The sequence below is a fragment of the Colletotrichum karsti genome, assembly GCF_011947395.1.
Source record: "Colletotrichum karsti strain CkLH20 chromosome Unknown Scaffold38, whole genome shotgun sequence".
In the NCBI taxonomy this organism is placed as follows: domain Eukaryota; kingdom Fungi; phylum Ascomycota; class Sordariomycetes; order Glomerellales; family Glomerellaceae; genus Colletotrichum; species Colletotrichum karsti.
In genome coordinates this window covers 379,255-401,432 of record NW_024065938.1, presented here as the reverse complement: position 1 = coordinate 401,432, position 22,178 = coordinate 379,255, and the positions used below count along the sequence as shown (strand labels likewise).

Below are 22,178 nucleotides of genomic sequence, written 5' to 3'. Positions count from 1 at the left end.
ATTCGCAAAAACAAGTACTCACACCTCATTCATCACCACAGTCTATTCTACCAAATTCAACCAGCAATGATGGGGTTCTCGTCTTCGTCACTTTGCAGTAACCATCGCACATATTCCGGGGGAGAGATCAGCTTTCTCGTCGCCTCGGCCTCTTCTGTCCTGCCCAAGCTACTCAAATGATCTGCAAGTTCTTTGCGATCCTGCCACAGATTGCATGTCGTTCTGGGACACCAGCTGTCGTCCACACACTGTGATTGCAGACACTCGCTCGCTTGTATCGACTCTCTCAGATATGAGATGCCGCTCTCCAACTCTCCACTCTTAATCAACAGCCTGTACAAGATGGACTTGGCCTGCTGTAGGAGGTCTAGTCGCTCGATACTCCAATCGATAATACTGGGAGTGCCACTCGCAAGTCTTGGGCGGTTGGCATGCCTTTCGCAAAGCCCACTGGCGGTTTTCAGTCCAGTCTTTGACCACTCCAAGGAGAGCAGCTGTGCGTTCTCAACCTGGATAGCCTCATCCGAGCTTTCGCCAAACCGAGACACGGCGAAGTCAAGGAACTTGTTGTAGGAGGCGAACACATCATTGTAGCGTTGCAGCCTATTCTCTTCGTCGATGCCCAAAGACTCCAGCCTTGCAGCGAGTGTTATAAGATCGTTTTCCCCCCGAATGTCCCTGTAGAGGTCGGCCTTGATGTTGGTTATCTGCCTGATGGCCGGGAAAAGTTGGTTAGGAAAACGTTCGCTCAGTCGAAGCATGGACGAAGCCATTTTAAACATGGGTAGCTCGGGGTTCCGTATCAGAAGTAAATGAGTAAGGTATCGTAGGTAGATAACCATGATTTCCCAAGTCGGCATCCAGTACGGGATATCAAAGAGCAGGGTCTGGCATATCGCCAGGCTATCTTCCGAGATGATGTATGGGAGTAACCCGAAACCCTGTCGAAGAACCGCGCCCCCTCCGGAAAAGTCCTGGTTCTTGTACAAACGATTGGCTAGTTTGAATCGAGCGAACATGTGATCCAAGACGGAGGGAATAGTTGGCAACGCAAACTTCGAACTGCTCTTCCAGCTTGGATCCAGCTGAACAATTCCGGAAACCAGGTCTCGAAAGCTGACGTAAAGTCCATAAGTGTGTTGGTCTCCCGTGTTTGCGTGTAGTAAGATGCCGGACAGAATCGGAGTAAGTTGGCCACCTTGGTCGCATGTCGTCGACCTGTTCGAGACTAAAGCAGTGCCAAGCCCGATCTTCCGTCGAGCCGGCCTTCTGCAGGACTTTCCGTGAGGTCGCTCCCCAATGTCACCGCTAGAGTGCCCGGGCTGACTTGTTTTGGTGCTGTACTTCCTCCAATTCCACTTCAGGAACTGTCTTTTGTACATTCTCTCCCTGCATGAGGGAGTTCGTCCCCGATTGTCAGCTACAGATCCCATCAAGTTGGGAAAATAGTCTCACGTTGCAGAAAAGCCATGATGCCTGAGCATTGCCTCTCTGATGGTGCGCAGTGGCAAGTTCTCTACCATGTAAAGTTCCCTGATTCGCTCTTTGACGTCTTGCCATTCCTTCTGGGACTCGGATACCTTTTGTATGCTTTCGAGTCCAGATGAGCATAGGCGGCTACCGACGTAGTAGAAATACACGTCGGGTTACGTTCCTTGTCCAATTGCTCGCTCTGGGAACATCCCAGTGATCCGTATGGCGAGAACATGATGACAGATAGTTTGCAACGATATGTTCAGATATCATGCTTACTATTTGCTTCCAACGCAGTCGTGACACTTAGTGTTGTCCCTGACGTCTGTGTCTCGGAGACTTGGACATACCAGGAGCCTAGTTAGGTTGGGAGAACGGCCCATCCACCAACAAGGAGCCGGCGAAAGAGTTGCTAGATCCGTAGTCTTGGTAGTTCTTCTATGATTTCAGTACGTTAAGACGACGAGAAGTTGAAAGCTTGAGTTGCGTAAATGGAGCCTAGGAAGCGTAGGAAGCGGAAAAGAGAATTGAGGGCGAGAGGCAATTAATAAATATGCCGTGCTAGCAAGCCTGGCGGCGTTTGACAGCGCCAATGAATCCGCGAAAGCTGCTGCAGTGTCCTTTTAACCATCAACTCATCTATTGGACATCGATTGGCTGCCTGAACAGGCATATCTGACGCACGCTCCGCACCTTCTCGAACACCAAAAAGACCTTGCATGACACCCAATCATTTGCCTTCGAGAAACGCCACGGCCTCCTCAATGGCGGAACCGTTCGGTGTCTTGTCTTGTCTCCTAGGAACTTCTCCATCTCTCTGACATGTTCCCGAGATCTAAAGAACAGACAGACTTCTTTTCTCCTCATCACTCTTGTGGAACTTGATAGCATGTGCCTACCAACATGGACAAGTATGTCATTTATTTCTACGGTTTTGTTGGTGAGATCATGACGACTTATGTCGGTGCATCCATGATACGTACGTAGCTGGGACGACTGATTTCGCTAGCTTTCCTCCAGGTAGTCGGGGAAATGGCGGAGCTAGAAACATCTTCATTCCCCGGCGGCGGCTTCGGCGGCCCGCCGCCGCCACCGGAATCAGAAGGGTTAAGTAAAGTGTCAGTCTCTCAGGATTCAAACAAGAGCTGCCTCTATTGACCAGGCGCTGGGCCACAAAGGATTTGACCAGTTACACAAGTCCTAGATCCCCCGAACGCAGTCGATGATGTAGGGGTTTCTGCTGAACAGAGTCTACAGACTTGAGTTCAAACTAGCTTCAGAGTCTGGTTTCCGTGAATTCATGTCCCGACGGAGTTCGGCTAGACATCTCGGCCGAACTGAATAATCAACGTAGACTATTGTAACTCTCTGTTTCTCAACCGGTGGTCGAAGACTTGGAGTCGTGAAACCCACTTCCAATATCCCCCAAACCTCGGTAGATCACAGATCTCAAGGTGTGTCCCGTATAACGTTATTGTTCAGCACGTAGCCAACTCAAGCTTTGAAGCCAATCTCCACATGATTGACAAACGATTCGCGCCTCTACTTACCGTTGATGCTATCGGCGTCGTTGCCGGAACATGTTTGATTGGACAAGGAATGAGGGCGGAGTGACCCATGCTTGTATAGACCAGACTTGGGGATAGACGTAAACTCAAATTTCAGCACCGTTAATTCATCAGCTTCTCATTTGTCAGCCACCCCACGATGGAGCCGTGAAGCCATGATATCCCGAATCCCGCTGTAAAGTCTTGCCCTAGTGGTGGATGATGAGTTTCCGGTCCATCTTGAGATCAATGTGATGAAGGAATGATGGTCGAAGCTGTTGAGACATGTTGCTGGTCAATAATTCGCGAGAGTTGAGGGCTATAAAAAGCGACGTCTTCAGCTTCATATAATTCTAGCTTTGGCCCATCAGTCACTCAAAGACTTTCTGCAAGAACGAAAGGAAATTACTTCAAGCCCTTCCAAGAAAAGCAACGAAAACATGTCCAACGTACCCATAGCCCTCGTAACCGGCGCAAACGCAGGCCTCGGGAGAGCCATCGCCGAGATCCTCGCAACACAGCACTCCTACCACGTCATAATCGGCTCCCGAGACATCCAAAAAGGTCAAGAAACCGAAACCTCGCTCAGAGCAAAGGGACTCTCCGTCTCCACAGTCCAGCTCGACCTCATATCCGACGACTCGATCCACGCCGCAGTCTCAGAGATCACCAAACAGAACGGAAGACTCGACGTGCTCGTAAACAACGCCGCAGTCCATCTCGAGATCGGACCCTCGGACCTCTCCCTCCGAGACCGCTTCCGCTCGACCTTCGAAACCAACGTCTTCGGCACGGCTGTTCTCACAGAAGCCTGCGTGCCGCTGCTGCGCCAGGCCGAGAGTCCCAGGGTCGTTTTTGTTGGCTCGGCTAGTGGTTCGATGACGCGGTCCTTGGATAAGGAGTTTAGCTTCTACGGGGCGGAGTTTGCTGCGTATAAGGCGAGTAAGGCTGCGATGAATAACCTTTCGATGAGGTATGTGGTGAAGCTGGAGGATGTTGGGGGCATGGTCAACGTGGTTTGTCCGGGCTTGGTGAAGACTAAGATGGTGAACTTCACCTCGTCTGGGGTTGAGCCTGAGGTGGCGGCGTTGAAGGTGGTTGAGATGGCGACTTTGGAGAAGGGGGGACCTACGGGTACGTTTGTGGATGCGAACGGTGAAGTGCCTTGGTAACTTCACCATACCGACTATCGTCTATAATCACGGGACGTACGTTCAATGATTGATATATCTGTATGCATCGAACCATACTCTCGCCCCTCCGAAGCCATAATAGCAGATTAGGCCTCCGCAGTCCGGTTTGTCTCTCTCATCAAGGCCCAACTGATTTGTCGTACATAACTAATGATTGCCCGTCCATCCTCCCCATCCGTCCTGTCCTGCCCATCTATCCTACCAACCCATTCTGATAATCCATCCAAGCTCAGCGTCTTTCAATCAACCCCTACCAGCTCTAAAGTCGTATTCTTCAACCAAATTTGGAACACGTATGTCGTGACCCGCGGCGACGCAAAAGAATTAAAGGACTTCTAAATATCCTCCCACATCCACATACTCCTACCCCAAACTGATTCCAAGCTCCTTACGCCACTCCTTGCGATCAGTGATCGCGACTGGGCAGCGTAGCCGCAAGTGGCCTGGTTTCTAGCACAAGCGACAAGTTCAGGGCGCGACACAGTCCTGTTAATGGTGTCCGTGTTTGCCGCAATCGAAGCAAGGCTCGCCCATATCCTCGTGATCCGTCTTTTGCCGCTTTGCGTCGTTCTCCGAGGGGACTTCCTCCATGTGCGGCCTCTTGCAGCTCATGACCATCTTAGGAGAATTTTCGCCTTCTTTCTCATTGATGGGCATCGCGTTCTGCTCGTCATGCTCTGTCGATTTGGAGTCGGTCTCGTTGTTATCGGCTGGTTGTAGGTCTCGAACGCAAGGTAAGGCGTCCTGAAATTCTCGGAGACGTTTCTTGAAGTTGTATGGTGCGGTATTGCACTTTTTGGCAATCGTCGAGACGTTGAAGTTGCCAACCTGTGACATGACCAGAACAAAACTCGTCCAAGTCAAGGATATAGTTGCACCCTGCAGCTTCGGCGCCTTGATGAACGATACCGAGTTCTCGAGCAGTTTCTCGTAGAGTTCGTGGTAGGGCCGAGGGTCGAACTGAATATCTGGGATTGCGCGGTATTGAACTCCGCGGTCGTTGGGGCCGAAATCGGCAAGCTTTATGCGGATGAACTGCAGCCTGATATCCCATAGTTCGCGATTGGGCTTCTTGGCGATGAAGTCAAGCTTCACGGGCGATCGGGCATATTTCAGGAGGGTGTCTTCCTCGGTCGATGTCCAGGGTCTGGATTGAGAGGAGTAGAATGGGCATATTTCGTCGCACAGTTTGATCAATAACAACCAACGGATCTGTCGTTCGACGAGAAAGGGTTCCATCTTGATAATCTTGGCAACCTCGGCGACACTCTTGCCATCTTTCAGTGAATTGAACATCCGAGTCTGTCGGGCAAAGCTCCAGTCGCCCTTTGGCATTTCTGACGAGGTCGAGAGGAAAGATCGATGGATTCGGGATGTTTAGGGGAAAGAATGGTGCTTCTCAAGTCGAGTGATGCGAGGTAAAGTGCGAGAAGACTGTTTATGAGACCGCAAAACGAAATAATGAGAAAGGTGCAGTTGTGACTTGAGGTGGTCAGAGGTAAGATGCCTCGATAAGCAGTGGAAGGCAGGAGCCGAATTGGAGTCCGCTGCCCCTGCCATTGAATTTCTTTAGTTGAAAATCCGAGAAATGCTCTTACCCGGATGAACCAATTCTAGCAGGAAGGAAGAAGTGGATAGACTTAGGAAGAATAGACCCAAAGCCACAAAAGAATTGATGCCTAGAGAAACACCGGGGAAGACCAGAATCTGAAGGAGGTCCATTGCCAGCATGTTCCATTTCGTGAATAAAGTAAGGCAAATAATTCTTGCGCAGAAGAAATTCTCATGATCTGAGCTGGGATTGATATCGCACCACCGGTTCCCTCATGAAGGCGCCTTCCTTCCAGGTTGTCAAAGGGCGAGTCAACAATAAAACAAAAGCGATATGCGTGCCAAAAATGAGTCATACAGTTGAGAGAAATCATAGCTCACTACAAAACAGTTGATTTCATCATCAAAAGCCACCTCGAATGGTTGAAAGCTCCAGGTATTCCTCGATCTCATCTCCTTCTCGACCTGGACAGAACCTTCTCACTAAATAATACGGATGTTACAACGACAGCATATCTTTAGTCTGGTTTCTGTGCGTAAATGACATATCTAAAATGTGTTAGGCGCAAGGAAGTCTTACTAGGAGAAGAAACAGAGAAATACGACTCACATCGGCCACCAGCCATGTATCGACCTGTCCTTCATATCCTTCCTGACATCCATAAGAAATAACTCCAACTCTTCCGCAGACCATCCCAGTGCTCTCGTGAAAAGGGCCAAGCTCAAGCCTGATAAACCGTTTCCCAGGTTCTCGTATGTCCACGCTCCTGATCATCCTTAGCAGTTTCAGGCTTCTCGATAGGACCAAATATCGTACCTAGCTCTTTGAACCTCGGTTCCTTGGGCCAGGGATTTGTCGGCCACTTGTAAATCTCATGCTTAATGTTCGTGAAGCCTGCCGCCGCCAGCTGCTCTTTATAAAACTTGCAGCTGTCCAGTGGCCGTTTCCACACGGCGGCAGCCTCCATCATGTGAGTTGCCCATCTCTGGACGGCACACTCGGGGGTCACACTGCCGTCGTCACTCTGCAGGTCAAGTAGGATGTCCGAGAGTTCTATCCACCCGCCCGGTTCCAGCCATCTGTTGAACGTGAGCTAAGACAACAGCTGAACTTGATATCGTGCTTTGCTCACTCAAAGCTCTGTCTCATAAATCTTGGCCAGTCGCCAATTGAGCCAGTCAGCATCCTACCGTAGATGAAGTCGAACTTATACGAGTAAGTCCAGTCATCTTCCAGATCGTCTACGTAAAACGTCACATTCGGCGGGACACTAGTCAACTCACAGTCAGTTTCCACATCTTACCGCCAGTAGCATCTTTCAACCAACAATGACGGCTGAATAGGGCTCAGGTCAACCCCGGTAATCTGTCTCAGCCGTGAGCGACCAGATCTCTCCCCTTGGATGAAAAACCCAAATGACTGTCACTGACAAGTGCCTGTGGATGTTCGTCGGCTGCAGCAACAGCACCCATGCAAGTTCAAGTCAGCCCTGGCTCGGCATATCGTACTCGGTAAAAAGGGGCGACGGTAAACAGCAAGGGGGGGTTCCAGTTTTTCTCACCCAAGTCCATGGCCCATATCCCGGTCCCGGTCCCAGCATCCAGGACCCGGCGCAACGGCTTCTCGCTACCGGCCGGGCAGACGAACAGGCGTCTGTCGAAGGTGAGGGTATATAGATGATGCTGGAGGTCTTTTTCCCAATTTTCTACGAGTCAGCTCCCTGTCGCGAACGTGTCTTCCTCTTCTTAGGAGCCGGGAATCCGGGAAAAGGAGGAGCTTACCGAGTCTGTCATTCTCGACCTGGGTGAATGCTGGTCAGCCAGACCCCGGTTCTGTCGCGAATGCTCACTGCAGCTGCACGTAAACTCACCGCGTCGTTGGGTAAGACATATCCTGCACGATACCGGGGACGTCAGCAAAACACAACTTCTGCATCTGAAATCTCACCAACAGACTTACTTCCTTCTCGGAACGCGTGGTACGTCCTCCCGTTCTCCTCGCGGTATCGCATGATGCTGCTGGTCATGGACGTGGACGAGCCGAGCACAGACTCATTCGTCAAAGTTAGTCTCGAAACACACGCAATCTCTTCGAATGGAGCCTGTATTCACCGCTCCCATGGCAGAGTCCCCATCGTCCCCGTCGTTGTCCTCGGCAGTCTGGTCCCCGAATTAGAGCTGGCAAACGGGAAAGGTCCCCACACTGGATGAACGGCAGTGAGGGTGAAATGTTCGACTGCATGTCGATACTCACGTCGACTTCCATGGGCGCGGTGTTGGCGGCGGGCGGGCTCGCCATCGTGAGAAAACGCCTAGCGCTTAGTGGATGATGATACCCGATGGCCTGATTGATGATCACTTGGGGTCGATTTCGATGAGTAGGCGGCGGCCGCCCGGAGCATACGTCGTATGTGAGTGTGAGTGTGAGTGTGAAGAAGGGGGTTAGGAGGCATGCAGGTGCCAAAAGAAATATGCAGACCAACACAAGCGAGTAAGACGAGCTATTGTTTCTTGTTTCCTTGGGCCTGCGCCCACCGGCAGACCAGCTAAAACAAAAAAAGAATGCCTGGCATTGGGGCATTGCATTTGGTTTTTTTGGGAGGCAACAGACCCCAAAAAGTTTCAATTCTTCTGGGGGCTAACGTCTTTTTCGCCGCCGTGACCACCATCCATCATCTCCAAGTTGCATCATGCCCCCCACTGCTTGGAGTTGTTGGTTGGGTGAGTTGCGCAACACTTGAAAGAGCTCGAGTACGTTCAATTACTGCATTCGTCATACCAAAGGAAATACACGTGTAGAATCAACAACCGGACATACGGGGGCCAGCATGCGAATACCCGCGCCGGCAATAGCATCATTGGCCCACCCGCCGTCCGCCGCCCCCGGTCTGCCATCCCACCATCCACCATGCCATGCGCCGTGCGGCTAAGCTGCATTCCCGCATGGCCCGCCGCTCATCACATCACCTAATCTGTGTCTTACCAGTGGGGTCTAGAAGGGCGGCGCTCCGAGCCCACGTATCACGCATGGCACAGACGGAAAAAACAATGCAGCTCATCACCTACCTAGGACAAGTCGGGGAGCTGGGCCAGCTTTGCTTACCTGCGCTATCGTGGCGAGACCTGTGCGTATGTGCCCGAATCCGCCTGGGTGATGGGGGCTGATCGAACGGTTTGTGATCGTCGAAAAGCAAGAAACAGAACCCCCAATAACACAAAACCCCCACGAGACCTTCCTTCCTGTTATTATAGCACACCATGTTGATTACAAGTGGCTTCGAAAACGGGTGCGTGTGTTCGTCTCAGAAAGTGGATTTAACTTCCCCCTATTCCTCCCTCCCTGGCTGTCTGTCCTTGGGATAAAAAATCTTATTTATCTACCCTGCCCAGGGACGCTTTGACGAACGACGATCTGCCTCCTGCTAACCTAACCTTCTTTCATCGCCCTCCTGTTCTTCCGTCCCGTAACCATGAATCACACCGTCGTTGACATTTTGCCCGCGACGACCATGGGCAGTCGGAGCTTCTTCGTCGACCATTATGCGGCCATCGCGCTCTCGCTCTTGGTCCTCTACGTCGTCGCATCGACGATCCGTCAGTATGCGCGTCTGCGGCACGTCAGAGGTCCCCCGAGCGCGGGGTTCTCCAAGTGGTGGCTGGTGCGCACCGTCTACGGCGGGCGGCAGCATCTGGACTTTTACGAGGCGTTCCTGAAGTACGGTACGTGTAACGTTTCTCGGAGATCTGTGTTACCCGCGGCGGCAGTTTGCTAATTCGGAGATATGCAGGGCCGCTTGTGAGGGTTGGGCCGAATGATCTCATGACGAGTGACCCCGATCTCATGAAGCGTATGCTCGGGGTGAGGACGACTTACAAGAGATCTCAGTGGTATGATGCCATGAGACTCGACCCGGGCAAGGATAATGTGTTGTCTATGAGGGACAATGACATGCATGCCAGGCTTCGGTCGCAGATGGCTGCCGGTGTAAGTGGTGTATCCCGTATGGATATTTATGAGAAATTTGGTAGCTGACATCATTCAGTACTCCGGCAAGGAAGTTGACAACTTCGAAACCAAAATCGATGAGAACATCATTCGTTTCATGGGTCTCATCGACAAGTACCTGTCCGAGGGCAAGCCTTTGGATTTCGGTCTTAAAGCTCAGTACTTCACTCTTGATGTCATCTCCGACTTGGCATTTGGAGAGCCGTTTGGGGATCTTGCGAGCGACTCGGACGTGCACGAGTACATTCAGACCATGGAGGAGAACATGCCGAATGTGGTTCTGACAGGTGTCCTGCCCTGGCTGCTGAAGCTAATCTCTTCGCCGCTCTTCAGGAGCATGCTGCCATCTGAGAAAGACGCCATCGGAGTTGGTAAGACTATTGGGTAAGATGACCTTCATGACGAAACAAGCATGCTCGCAATACTGATGGTTCGGTGGTAGAATCGCCAAGAAGGTTGTTGCAGAACGCTTTCAAATGGGCGAGAAGCCAAAGAGAGATATGCTCGGATCCTTCATTGCCCATGGCTTGACCCAGGAAGAGGCTTCTTCCGAGATCCTCATGCAGATGTAAGCACCAGCCATCCCCTCAGCAGAAGCACTCACTCATACCAACGGACTACAGCCTCGCCGGCTCCGACACAACAGCAACCGCCATCCGGGGCACATTCCTGCACATCATCACCAGCCCCCGCGTAACCGCCACCCTCCGCGCCGAAATCGAAGCCAGCAACCTCTCGTGGCCGATCGTCCGCGAAGCCGAGGCGCGCGAGATGCCGTACCTCGCTGCCGTGATCAAAGAGGGCCTCCGCATCTTCCCGCCCGTCGTCGGCCAGATGTCCAAGGAGGTGCCCAAGGGCGGCGACACCTTCAAGGGCGTGTACTTCCCGGAGGGCACGCGGATCGGGTACGGCGCGTGGGGCATCTTCCACCGGACGGATCTGTGGGGCCCGGACGCGCTCGAGTTCCGGCCGGAGCGGTGGCTGGAGGCGGAGGGCGACCAGCTGCGGCTGATGGAGGGCACGCTGGAGCTCATTTTCGGGTACGGGAAGTGGAAGTGCCTGGGTCGTGATGTGGCGTTGATGGAGTTGAGGAAGGTCTTCGTCGAGGTGAGTTGACTGCTGCTGTGTCGCTGCTGTTTCGGTTGCTAACTTGATGGGTGCAGCTTTTGAGGAGATTCGACCTGACTTTGGTAGATCCTACCAACCCGTGGAATTCTCGGAACTATGGTATTTTCGTACAATCTCAGTTTTGGCTGAAGGGATACAAGAGGGACATCCCCGCGTAAAGTAATGCAGGTTTTCGTTTTTTGTTTGGCACCTCCGGGGAAGGAATTGCGCTGGAAGCGCAGGTTGCGTTGATAAGCGAGCGTTTTTATGGAAGGATTTTGATGATAATATACCTTAGACTGACTAATGACAACCTAATACCTCATTCACTGGAGCGCTTTCTTTGGTTGTGGGTGTGTGGAAGGTGCGACCCAGTCTCTTCCTACCTACTAACAATGTGCCTTCCGTCTGAGGAAACCTGCTCTCACACAAAGCTATCCAACAAAAGCCCAACGACCAAATTGAAACAACGAGGAATCCCTCCTCAATCTCACTCGAATCACTTCTTTTCGATTCACACACAGCTTCACCTTGTTTTCGCTACTACACATTTCCTTGTCAGCTTCTGCGAAGCGACTGGACGCATCTTTTCCTCCCTTGGCAGCCAACTCCATTCTTCTACCGACTCACCACCAAATCTTCCATTTCATCGCGCGTCGACAACATTTACCATGGATTCAACGCAGATCAGACGCCCCCGGCCGGCCATCTTGGGTAAACAGTGGACCGCCAAAGAGGATGACGAAGTTCCTACCATGTCCCGCGGATGCTCGAGGATCAGGGAAATCGCCAAACGAATGGGTCGTTCCATGCCAGCCATTCTGAGACGGCCTTTCGGCCTGATGACCCGGCGTGTGCGGCGAAAGCGTGGGGGGGTTTCCATGGACATCTTGTCGCTCGTGATGGCGAAGGCTGGTCGTTCTAGTGAAGTGGTTGCGGTCGGACTGCGCCGTTGCGGCGTGAACTCGCGGAAACGATACATTTCACTGAAATGGTCGAATCTTGGAGGATGCAGCCGGCACCCACGCCCGCAGAATAACGAACGTCGATCAGGGCGCTGCTTCCACGAATGGATCACTCCCTTTACGCGTCGAGCCAGACAGGCGGTCTTGAGGGTCTCGAAAGACTTGGGTCAGTCTGGGTATCGCGACAAACAAAGGTTCGCCAACCTCAACTCTCCCTCGAACAACAAGACTGTGGCCACAAACGGTCCTGACCGGACTCGCGCATCAGAACCCAGGACAGTCATCGACGGTCCCGACAACACGGAGTTCGAGCCCAGCGCATGCGACGCTAATGAAAGTACCCGTCACACTCTTTCCAGCCAGGAATGCGCAGCCGATACGCATGTCTTTCCGCACACAGAAGAGGACATCCCTGGGAGGGTCGAGACAGACAACTCTCAACCGAGAGACAACCCGACACTCATCGCTTCATCAGATCAGTTAGCGAAGCATCTGGTTCCTGAGCCTTGTTACAATTGTGGACAGTACGGACACCGTCAGCAGGTTTGCGTCTACCCGAAAACTTGCCACGTTTGCAGGATTCCAGGACATACGTGGATGAGGTGCTCTCAACGAGCGCAGCAGCAGCGTGATTGGCTTCAACAACTGCACAGCGCTTTGTAACCCCCGACTTGCGCTGCAGGATGCGCAATCCACAACGTTGTGGTAGAAGAAATGGGTAGGTTGTTTTGCTTCAAAGAAGTATGAGGGCTTTTCCAGAGCTAACACTCACCTAGTCTTGCACGGCTCGATTATGCCAGATCGATAAACGAATTGGGTCGAAACATTGCGGCCAAGAGGGCTCCAGAGAAGGAAACGACGATGTGTTGAATCAGTGCATCCCGAAAGACACGACAAAAGGATCCAATCGACGGCATCACAACAGCCGCCGTTGGACATCGAAAATACACGGCGACAGGACGAACGTAGTGAGGACAGAATAACGAGAAGAACAACAATCTAATAAGGCGCATAGACAGCAAGTGCTTGCCTCCGAATTCCATAGGATCATCATCGCGTAATGGACATCAGGCTGCATTCACCAGACATCTACCCGTTCCCATTCTGCCAACGAGGATGCCCGCCGGCTCGTCATCAAAATGTTCATGCGCGAGGTAGCGTTTTCTAGGTCCCGTAAACCACCCAAACGGCTATCGGTACCCAATCGCGACGTTTCTCAGGACGCCTCTCATCAACCCCGCACCTTATGCCGCCCATGTGTTACGGGTGCAGGATCAAGATGCAGCGATCGACACCTCGAGCTCCCTATTCGGGAGGTACAGCACGAACTCCAGGGAAGTGAACAGCACCAGCAACGAGACGCAGTGTAACGTGCCGTCGAATACTTAATATTGACATTGCTCATCTCAGGCGTCTTGACTCCATCGACGTTGCGCCGTCCTGTCTCAGCGCCCACCTCCACGGACGCCAAGCATTTCAGAGCAGACAAGTCAGGACAAACAAGGAGGCTAGTAAGGAACAACGGTCGCGATGGAGGACAAAGAAAAGGTTGTGAGAGAACCAGGGGCTTCTAGGAGGGGCCCGGACGCCGTTGACATCGAGCCGGGGCCAGCTATCACGGGCGGCGATGCGGCTGACCTGAAGCAGCAACAGGAGCTTCAGCACATCGGGACGCTGGAGAGGAAGCTCAAGTCTCGACATGTGCAGTTTCTGGCTCTGTCCGGCGCCATCGGCACCGGTCTGTTCGTCGGCAGTGGGCAAGTGTTATCGCTGGCCGGCCCGCTGTCGGCGTTCATCTCGTACGCGGTGACGGGCTTCAACCTGTACTGCGTCATCAACAGCTTGGGCGAGATGGCGGCGTGGCTGCCGATCCCGGGAGCGGTGCCCATCTTCGCGGCGAGATTTGTTGATCCGGCGCTTGGGTTTACTTTAGGATGGAACTACTGGTAAGAACTCCGACTTTCCCATGGATTATCAAGCCCAATGAGGTTCTCGGCGACGGCAGTGGGATTCTCCCCGGCAGAGATCGAGATTTCTCCTCTCCAGATTCGTTCTTAGCATCAAGACATCATCAGACTGAGACAACTACAGGTACCAGTTCGCGATCGGCGTCCCAATAGAAGTCACAGTGTCCGTCGTGATCCTCGACTACTGGGACCACGCCGTCCCGCAAGCAGCCCTCATCACCATCTTCTTCCTCGCAATGGTCGTCATAAACTGCTTCCCGGTGCGCATCTACGGCGAAGCGGAGTTCTTCTTCGGCGCTATCAAACTCACCACGATAGTCGGCCTCATCCTCCTCATGTTCATCATCACCCTCGGCGGCTCCCCGTCCGGCGACCGCATCGGGTTCCGGTACTGGGTCGACCCCGGGCCGATGAACGAGTACCTCCGCCCCGGCTCGCTGGGCCGCTTCCTCGCCTTCTGGAAAGTCTTCATCCAGGCCACGTTCTCGTACGGCGGCAGCGAGATGGTTGTGGTCGCGTCCGGCGAGACGGAGAACCCGCGACGAAACATCCCGAAGGCGATCCGGCGGGTGTTCTGGCGCATCGCCATCTTTTACGTGCTGTCCATCTTCCTCGTCGGGCTCTGCGTCTCCTCGGACGACCCGAACCTGCTCAACGCCATCAGCAGCAGCGCGCCGGGCGCGGCCCAGTCGCCGTTCGTGATCGCGATCCACAACGCGGGCATCAAGACGCTCCCCTCCATCATCAACGGCGTGGTCCTCAGCTCGGCCTGGTCCGCCGGCAACTCCTTCTTCTACGCCTCGACGCGGGTGCTCTACTCGGCGGCCCTGGACGGGAAGGCCCCGGCCATCCTCAAGTTCGAGCGCTGGGGCGTGCCGTACGGGTGCGTGGCGGCGACCTCGGCGCTGAGCTGCCTCGTCTACTTCAACGTGAACAACCGCGCGGCCGAGGTCTTCTTCTGGATCAGCAACCTCAGCGCCGTGAGCACGCTCATCGTCTGGGCGAGCGTGTCGTACACGTACCTGCGCTTCTACTACTGCCTGAAGTACAACGGCATCGACCGCGACACGCTGCCGTACAAGGCGCCGCTGCAGCCCTTCCTGGCGTACTTTGCCATCTGTTTCTGCCTGGTGGTGGCCTTCTTCAACGGGTTCGACGCGTTTTTCCCGGGGCGGTTTAGCGCCAAGACGTTCCTGCCGCCGTATATCGACATTCCGATTTTTCTGACGCTGTTTTTCGGGTACAAGTTCGTGAAGAAGACCAAGTTCGTCAGGCTGTCCGAGATGGATATCTGGTCCGGCAAGGCGGAGATTGATCGGCTGGAGCCGACGTGGCCGGTGGTCACGCCGCGGAATTGGGTGGAGAGGATCTGGTTCTGGATTGCTTGAGGTGGGGATGAGGCCCGAGGGAATGGAACGGGTTGGGGGGCTAGGCGTGATGGTTGACTTTGAAAAGGCGGGTTCTTGAGAGCACGAGTTCCTGCTCAGTCTAGGTGAGCTCCAGCGACAATGATGGACGCCGAAGAGGTTGGTCGTTAGCTAGATGATTTAGCAACCCGAAAGAAAGGAACCTTTTCACTTCGAAGCAAGGCTAGGATGAACCCTCGTGATCATCTGTTGAGCGCCTACTCCGGAGAAGCAACAAACCCTTCACATGGAGAGATCTGATAAGAAATAGCGTCCTCCGTGTCTCGGCTCATTGGTCGAGATCTGCGCCGGCAGCCGGGTAGCTCGGACGCCGCGTGGGTCCCCCTCTCCATCGCCAGCCCAGGACCAGGAGCATGTAAGATTTTCCCCCGTGGTAACGTTGGTACCTTTTGCCTGTAATTCTTCGCGGCTGCAATCGGTTTGGCGCCGGGATTCCATCTCCGAGATGGCGGGACTTTTTTGTTTTTGTTGAAGACTACGGTAGGCGGGATATCAGGTGGTGAGATCTGTGGCGTTCTGGGTGCCGGTGGGATGTGTGGGATTGTATCCGTAGGAGGCGGACATTCTTCAGCTCTGCCGGACTAGAGATGCAGAGTTCTCGCGGGTGCCGTGCAGGGAGCAGGCGATCATCCAGGGAGAGGGAAGCGTGTGTGATGTGCGGCGATTTTCGTGGGGGTGGTTTTTGTGTACTTCAGCGAGGGAGGAGACGCGTTTGCGTGAATCCGCTTTCTGAAGAATACAGCACAGCGAGACCGAGATGGGGAACCCGAGAGATCTGGACCTCCGGCTGTCAGCCCACGTTTTTTCAGCGGAGAAGGTCACTCTGTTCGGTGGCCAGGCTGTCGGTCGCGAGGAAACCATTTGTCAATAGCAGGCCCAACACGAACCGGGCTCACCGATGCTCTGGTCACCCGCCCCCCCGGGCCTGCGTCGGTCGTTCCTGGGCCAGTCGGGGACATGCGGAGATTGGAGCAGCATGTGGTGGTGAGGTGGGGGTATCTTCTTGAAGCTGTTGGCGAGCTACCTCTAAGATCAAGGTGGTCCATTGCGAGGTTGGTCTGCAGAAAAAGATACATGATTAGGCGGTAGTCTTTGAGTGAGCGGCTAGGTTGTCTTACATGATCGAGTCAAGCAGGAGCCCTGCTGACATCTGTTTCTCGCCAGTAAGCCGCCGGGCAGCCTTTCCTGGCGGCCATGGCCGAGTCGCCCAATGAATTTTCCTCGAGGGCGTGAAAGAGGGTGGTGGGAAGTGCCACGATGGCTTGGATGAGGTAACCATTTGCGGTATCGGTTGGGAGTGGATGGCGGCGCGCTAAGTCGTATCAGATGGATCTGATAAAAAAAATCAATTGTTAGGGCCGTTTCCTCGGGTTTAGAAGTTTTCATCTTGATCCCGCGGCCCGTCTCTCACTGCGGGAGGGAGTCTCTCATATGAAAATTTACGGCAGACGACCAACCGCAGAAGCCACTGACAAAAGAACCAAGATGACGCTAGCTACTGCTGGGGTTTCCTCCTAGCGCAGAAACGAAATGCACGATTTTTTTCTAGCAGCGTACAGAGTAGCGTGGGCTGGATCGCCCCCCGTCAGGCTCTTCATCCACTCACCTTTCAGTTCGGCCGGTTGGTCGACTCTCTCTCAGGTCGATTGTCGACTTGGCCCCGAAATGGCCCCGATTTGCAGGGTGGTACGACCCGGCCTGGCGCGATCTCCAGAGGCCTGACTGACCTGACGGCACCGGGCAAGAAAAAAAAAAGAAATGCATGTCGCAGAAGTTAAAAGGCGGCGGATGTAACCTCACCTGCGTCCTTTTTTCCATCCCTGTCTTTAGGCGGATCCTTCTCAATTCTTCTTCTTTCCTCTTTTCATCATCAACAGTCTTCGGTCCTCGTTGCCATTGTGCCCTGTTGGACCCTCCAGCATCAATATTGCATTGCCGTGGGATTAACCTCTCACCTGCATCTCAACAGCGGCTCACCTTGCGCCCGGTTCATCTCACCGAGGAAGCTTCACTCACCTTGGCGCATTGACCTTCGGGGCGTCACGTCACAGTGTCACCGATCCGGACCAAGCTTCTCGTACGTGCCACTACATCCCGCCGCATCCTGCTCCAAGGTTCAATATTCGGGGACGAAGAAAAGAGGTGGACTTTTGCCGAACGTGCTCAACAAGGCCGTTGCTTCGTTCTTCTTCTCATAAACCTCAACACTTGACCTCACTTCCTTCTCTCGACGTAATCCATGACAGGAAGCTGACCGCCCACCTAGATCAATTGCTTTGGCCGAGCCAAGATGGCAACCACCGCTCACCAGAAGGAGACCGAGTCTCCGCCTCCGGAGATCTCGCCGGAGAAGACCAACCCGGGCCACGATGCCGCTGCCGTCGGTCCTCAGGCCTACGACAACGAGACTTCCCCTCACATCATGGGCCACAAGTCCCCCGGTGTCGTGAGAATCGAGGCCCTCTCCGAGGCCATGACCCGCCTCGACCGCGTCTTCATCTTCTTCGGCGTCTTCCTCGTCGCCTACGCCTACGGTCTCGACGGCACCCTCCGCTACGCCTACCAGCCCACCGCCACCTCGTCCTACGCCAACCATTCCCTCCTGGCCAGTATCAACGTGCTCCGCTCCGTCATCGCCGCCGCCGCCCAGCCCACCTCGGCCAAGATTGCCGACGTCTTCGGCCGTGTCGAGCTCATCTGCGTCTCCGTCCTGTTCTACGTCGTCGGCACTGTCGTCGAGGCCTGCGCTACTAATGTCTCTGCATTTGCCGGAGGAGCCGTGCTGTACCAGATCGGCTACACCATGATCATGCTCATGGTCGAGGTCATCGTCGCGGATATCACCTCCACCCGCGCCCGCCTGCTGTTCAGCTACATCCCCGCCCTGCCCTTCATCATCAACACCTGGGTGAGCGGCAACATCTCCCAGCTCGTCCTCGGGGAGAGCACCTGGCAGTGGGGAATCGGCATGTGGTGCATCATCTACCCCGTCTGCTCCCTGCCCCTCATCATCAGCCTGATCATCGTCGGCCGCCGCGCCAAGAGGATGGGCCTGCTCAACTCCTACCAGTCCTCCTTCCACGCCCTGGGCTTCAAGGACTTCATGATCCAGCTCTTCTGGCAGCTCGACGTCGTCGGCATCATCCTCGTCATCGCCGTCTTCGCCCTGGTCCTTGTCCCGCTCACCATCGCCGGCGGCTTCGACACGCAGTGGCGCGAGCCCCACGTCATCGCCCCTCTGGTCATTGGCGTCTGCTGCATCCCCGTCTTCGTATGGTGGGAGCGCAAGGCCAAGCACCCCCTCGTCCCCTTCTACCTGATGAAGGACCGCGGCATCCTGGCCCCCCTCGGCATCGCCCTCTTCCTTAACTGGTGTTGGTACATGCAGGGCGACTACCTCTACACGGTCTGCATCGTCGCGTTCGACTTCAGCATCGCCTCCGCCACCCGCATCACATCGCTGTACTCCTTCTGCAGCGTCATCACCGGCTTCATCCTCGGTTTCGTCGTCTTCAAGGTCCGCCGCCTCAAGTACTTCATCGTCGTCGGCACCATGCTGTTCATGGTCGCCTTCGGCCTCCTCATCCACTACCGCGGCTCGCCCTCCGGCCAGAGCGGCGTCATCGGCGCGCAGGTCCTCCTCGGTATCGCCGGCGGCATGTTCCCGTACCCGGCGCAGGCCTCGCTGCAGACGAGCCTGAAGCACGAGCACCTCGCCCTCATGACCGGTCTGTACCTGGCCACCTACAACATCGGCTCCGCCTTCGGCAACACCATCTCCGGCGCCATCTGGACGCAGGTCCTTCCCGGCATCCTCGAGGAGAAGCTCGCCCCCCTCGGAAACGACACCCTCGCGCAGCTCACGTACGGCTCGCCGTTCGCCGTCATCGTCGAGTACCCCGTCGGCACCCCCGAGCGTTCCGCCATCATCGACTCGTACCAGTCCGTGCAGCGTCTGCTCACCATCACGGGTATCTGCTTGACGGTGCCGTTGATCGCGTTCGCCTTCCTCCTGAGAAACCCCAAGTTGAACGACCAGCAGACTTTGGCCGTGGAATCCGATAGCGAAAACCACGTCCGGGGCCGGGACGACAACAACGACCTCGTCACGAAGATCTAGTTTTAAGAGAAAGATTTCAATGATTATGTTCAGTGTACATATAATGAGGAGGAATGAAAGAAGGATTATAGACTCCGGTTCAATCTTTACCCTGGTAAGCCGGCTAATCATGGCCGGCGTTCGATCTAACTAGTAATCTAATATACCACTTACTTACGACCAAGACATTTTGTGTTACTCTCCCCCCTCACCGCCCCTCAAATACAGTCCCAGCCAAGGCTCGGACTCAGGCAGGTCGAAGCTGACATGCGTCGAACCCCTGGTCGCCGCAACCACAACCGCAGCTCTCCCCGCATGATGGCCTGCCGGAGCCAATCTTGGTGTTTCCGAAATGCTCAGAGTCGAAATAAACGTCCGATCCACCAGATTGAGCGCTCTGGAAGTGTACGCGACTGGCTTTTTCCGATTGGATTTCATGCAGCGACGCCCGCGCAGGGTAGCTTTATTGCGACGTCGCCTATGCTCTCGTTGCTTACTGGCATATGCACCAAGGCGGCCGTTTGCACATGGCTAGAATGTGCGACTGGAACAGCCAGAGGCGAGTTCGTCTCCGTCTTCGTGACGGCGGCTGGACTTATTGGGTATAAAATGGCGGTTTAGGCCCCCAATCCCAAGAGCAATTGGATCTCAGGTATAGGTTACGAACTGACGTCGTCATCATCCTGTTTGCGAAGATGACGGGTCTCCTTCAAAAGGTCGCGAGGACCTTGGCCCTTCTCGCATGCGCCCAATCTACCGCCGCGCTCCGAGTACCCCGCCACGCAACAGTCGCCTCGCGACAAACCGTCGACGAAACCAAATATGATTTCGTCATCGCCGGCGGAGGCGTCTCCGGCTTAACCGTCGCAGACCGCCTGACCGAGGATCCTAACGGTACCTCAACTCCCCACCCCACCCTCCACAAGCCCAGCTAACACGCAGCCCAAAGTCAACGTCCTCGTCATCGAGACCGGCCCCTTCGACAAGAACGAGGACAGCGTGCTCGTCCCCGGCGCCTTCTTCCCCGTGCCGTACCTCTGGCTCCCGCTGGACAGCGCGCCGCAGCCGGCGCTGAACAACCGCTCCTTCTCGGTTCCCGCGGGCCGCGTCGTCGGCGGAGGGTCCGTCGTCAACGGTATGGTCTTCGTCCGCGGGGGGAAGGTCGAGTACTCGAACTGGGTTAAGCTGGGGGCGAAGGGTTGGGGGTGGGATGAGATGCTGCCGTACTTCAAGAAGGTGAGCACTGGAAGGTTGGCAGTTCTGGCGGTGATGGTATGTCCTGACAGAGATCACAGAGCGAGAACTTCACGACGCCACCGCAGGAGTTCGCTGACGCCGCAAATATCTCTTGGGTCGAGGAGGCTCACGGCCGCGATGGACCTGTTCGCGCTTCGTACCCCAATTACTTCTTCCCAGGAGCGAGTAAGTCAACCTCATCCCCCAGTTGCAGTCGCCGTTTTGCTCAATCCTTTACAGAAAACTTCTGGCAAGCCGCCCTCGAAACCGGCCTCACCCCCTCCCCCGACCCCAACGGCGGCGACCGCGCCGTAGGCCTCTTCAACTTCCCCACCCTCGCCGACGCCACCACCCGCACCCGGAGCCACGCCCGCATCAACCACTACACCCGCGTCAGTGATTCCCGTTCCAACTACCACATCCTCGCCGAGCACACCGTGTCCAAGGTCCTCTTCGAGGGCAATCGTGCCGTCGGGCTCGAGTACCTCCCCACGGCCGGCGGCGACAAAGTCGAGGTGTTCGCGAAGAAGGAGGTCCTCCTCGCCGCCGGGGCCCTGCATACGCCGCAGATCCTGCAACTATCCGGCATCGGCTCCAAGAAGCTGCTGCGAAAGTTCGGCATCGAGGTCGTCGCGGATCTGCCCGGCGTCGGTGAGAACTTCCAGGATCAGGGGGAGCTCAAAATCCCATTCACCTGTAAGCGCCACTATCACCTCGAGGATGAAGAACAGATAACCTGACACACCACAGTCGCAAACCAAATCTTCCCCAACACAGCCGCCCTCGACACGAACGCAACCTACGACGCGGAACAACGGGCCCTCTACGACGCCGAAAAACGAGGCGCCTACACCATCGTCCGCACCCTCTCCACCAACCTCGCCGTCCCGCCCCTCTCCAACGCCACCGCCTCCTGGCAATCCATCATCGCCGCCGCCCGCGCGAACCCGCCCCTGGCGCACCTCGCCCCGGACACGCCCCCCTCCGTCCGCGCCGGCTACGCGCCCCAGCGCGAGCTCATCCTCGAGCAGCTCGCCGGCCAGGACGTCCCCATCGGCATGGTGCACTGGGGCACGGGGAACAGCGTCACCCTCTACTTCCTGCGCGCCCTCAGCCGCGGGTCCGTCAGGATACGCTCGACCGACCCGTTGAAGCAGCCTGTCATCGACTTCCGCACGGCCTCGGACCCGGTCGATTTCGAGCTCGCGATCGCGCTGTTCGGGAAGGGCAAGGAGATCATGTCCGCGCCCGCGATGCGGGTCCTGGGACCGAGGATGGCGGCGCCGTACGCCAACGCGACGCACGACGAGTTGAGGGAGTTGCTGCGGGCCAACATGTCGCCGTCGAACGCGCACTCGTGCTGTACGGCCGCGATGGTGCCGGAGGAGAAGGGCGGGGTCGTGGATACGCGGATGAGGGTGTACGGCGTGCGGGGGCTGCGGGTGGTCGATGTGAGTTACTGGCCGATGGTCTTGACCGCCGCGCCGACGGCGACGACGTACGCGAGCGGGGAGAAGATTGCGGATGTGATTAAGGAGGAGTACGGTCTGAAGTCTCTTTAGAAAGGGCTCTGATTCTTCTTGGGGGTTCTATGAAAGGAGGGGCGG

At 55.3% G+C, this 22,178-nt stretch overlaps 8 protein-coding genes across 8 annotated transcripts; 5 read left to right on the top strand and 3 right to left on the bottom strand.

The window, feature by feature from the left end:
• Window positions 1-56: 56 nt before the first annotated feature.
• CkaCkLH20_10208 (uncharacterized protein) lies at window positions 57-1,019 on the bottom strand (the record flags this gene model as incomplete). Its single annotated transcript, XM_038892922.1, has 1 exon — window positions 57-1,019. The coding sequence occupies one exon, from the start codon at window positions 1,017-1,019 to the stop codon at window positions 57-59; it is 963 nt and encodes a 320-aa protein (XP_038741842.1).
• Window positions 1,020-3,460: 2,441 nt separating this feature from the next.
• On the top strand, window positions 3,461-4,192 carry CkaCkLH20_10207 (uncharacterized protein; the record flags this gene model as incomplete). The annotated part of the gene is made up of 1 exon (XM_038892921.1): window positions 3,461-4,192. The coding sequence occupies one exon, from the start codon at window positions 3,461-3,463 to the stop codon at window positions 4,190-4,192; it is 732 nt and encodes a 243-aa protein (XP_038741841.1).
• A 510-nt stretch (window positions 4,193-4,702) lies between these two features.
• Window positions 4,703-5,548, bottom strand: CkaCkLH20_10206 (uncharacterized protein; the record flags this gene model as incomplete). The annotated part of the gene is made up of 1 exon (XM_038892920.1): window positions 4,703-5,548. One exon carries the CDS (start codon window positions 5,546-5,548, stop codon window positions 4,703-4,705), a length of 846 nt encoding a protein of 281 aa, XP_038741840.1.
• A 734-nt stretch (window positions 5,549-6,282) lies between these two features.
• Window positions 6,283-8,063, bottom strand: CkaCkLH20_10205 (methyltransferase domain-containing protein; the record flags this gene model as incomplete). The annotated part of the gene is made up of 11 exons (XM_038892919.1): window positions 6,283-6,313; window positions 6,375-6,531; window positions 6,582-6,844; window positions 6,898-7,035; window positions 7,093-7,130; window positions 7,274-7,455; window positions 7,547-7,565; window positions 7,636-7,658; window positions 7,725-7,815; window positions 7,877-7,924; window positions 8,019-8,063. The coding sequence occupies 11 exons, from the start codon at window positions 8,061-8,063 to the stop codon at window positions 6,283-6,285; spliced, it is 1,035 nt and encodes a 344-aa protein (XP_038741839.1).
• A 1,171-nt stretch (window positions 8,064-9,234) lies between these two features.
• Window positions 9,235-11,056, top strand: CkaCkLH20_10204 (cytochrome P450; the record flags this gene model as incomplete). Its single annotated transcript, XM_038892918.1, has 6 exons — window positions 9,235-9,484; window positions 9,553-9,749; window positions 9,808-10,154; window positions 10,213-10,338; window positions 10,394-10,877; window positions 10,934-11,056. 6 exons carry the CDS (start codon window positions 9,235-9,237, stop codon window positions 11,054-11,056), a joined length of 1,527 nt encoding a protein of 508 aa, XP_038741838.1.
• Window positions 11,057-13,372: 2,316 nt separating this feature from the next.
• On the top strand, window positions 13,373-15,197 carry CkaCkLH20_10203 (amino acid permease; the record flags this gene model as incomplete). The annotated part of the gene is made up of 2 exons (XM_038892917.1): window positions 13,373-13,788; window positions 13,934-15,197. The coding sequence occupies 2 exons, from the start codon at window positions 13,373-13,375 to the stop codon at window positions 15,195-15,197; spliced, it is 1,680 nt and encodes a 559-aa protein (XP_038741837.1).
• A 2,329-nt stretch (window positions 15,198-17,526) lies between these two features.
• On the top strand, window positions 17,527-19,356 carry CkaCkLH20_10202 (major facilitator superfamily transporter; the record flags this gene model as incomplete). Its single annotated transcript, XM_038892916.1, has 1 exon — window positions 17,527-19,356. The coding sequence occupies one exon, from the start codon at window positions 17,527-17,529 to the stop codon at window positions 19,354-19,356; it is 1,830 nt and encodes a 609-aa protein (XP_038741836.1).
• A 674-nt stretch (window positions 19,357-20,030) lies between these two features.
• Window positions 20,031-22,133, top strand: CkaCkLH20_10201 (uncharacterized protein; the record flags this gene model as incomplete). Its single annotated transcript, XM_038892915.1, has 5 exons — window positions 20,031-20,229; window positions 20,285-20,571; window positions 20,631-20,757; window positions 20,812-21,267; window positions 21,322-22,133. 5 exons carry the CDS (start codon window positions 20,031-20,033, stop codon window positions 22,131-22,133), a joined length of 1,881 nt encoding a protein of 626 aa, XP_038741835.1.
• Window positions 22,134-22,178: the final 45 nt, after the last annotated feature.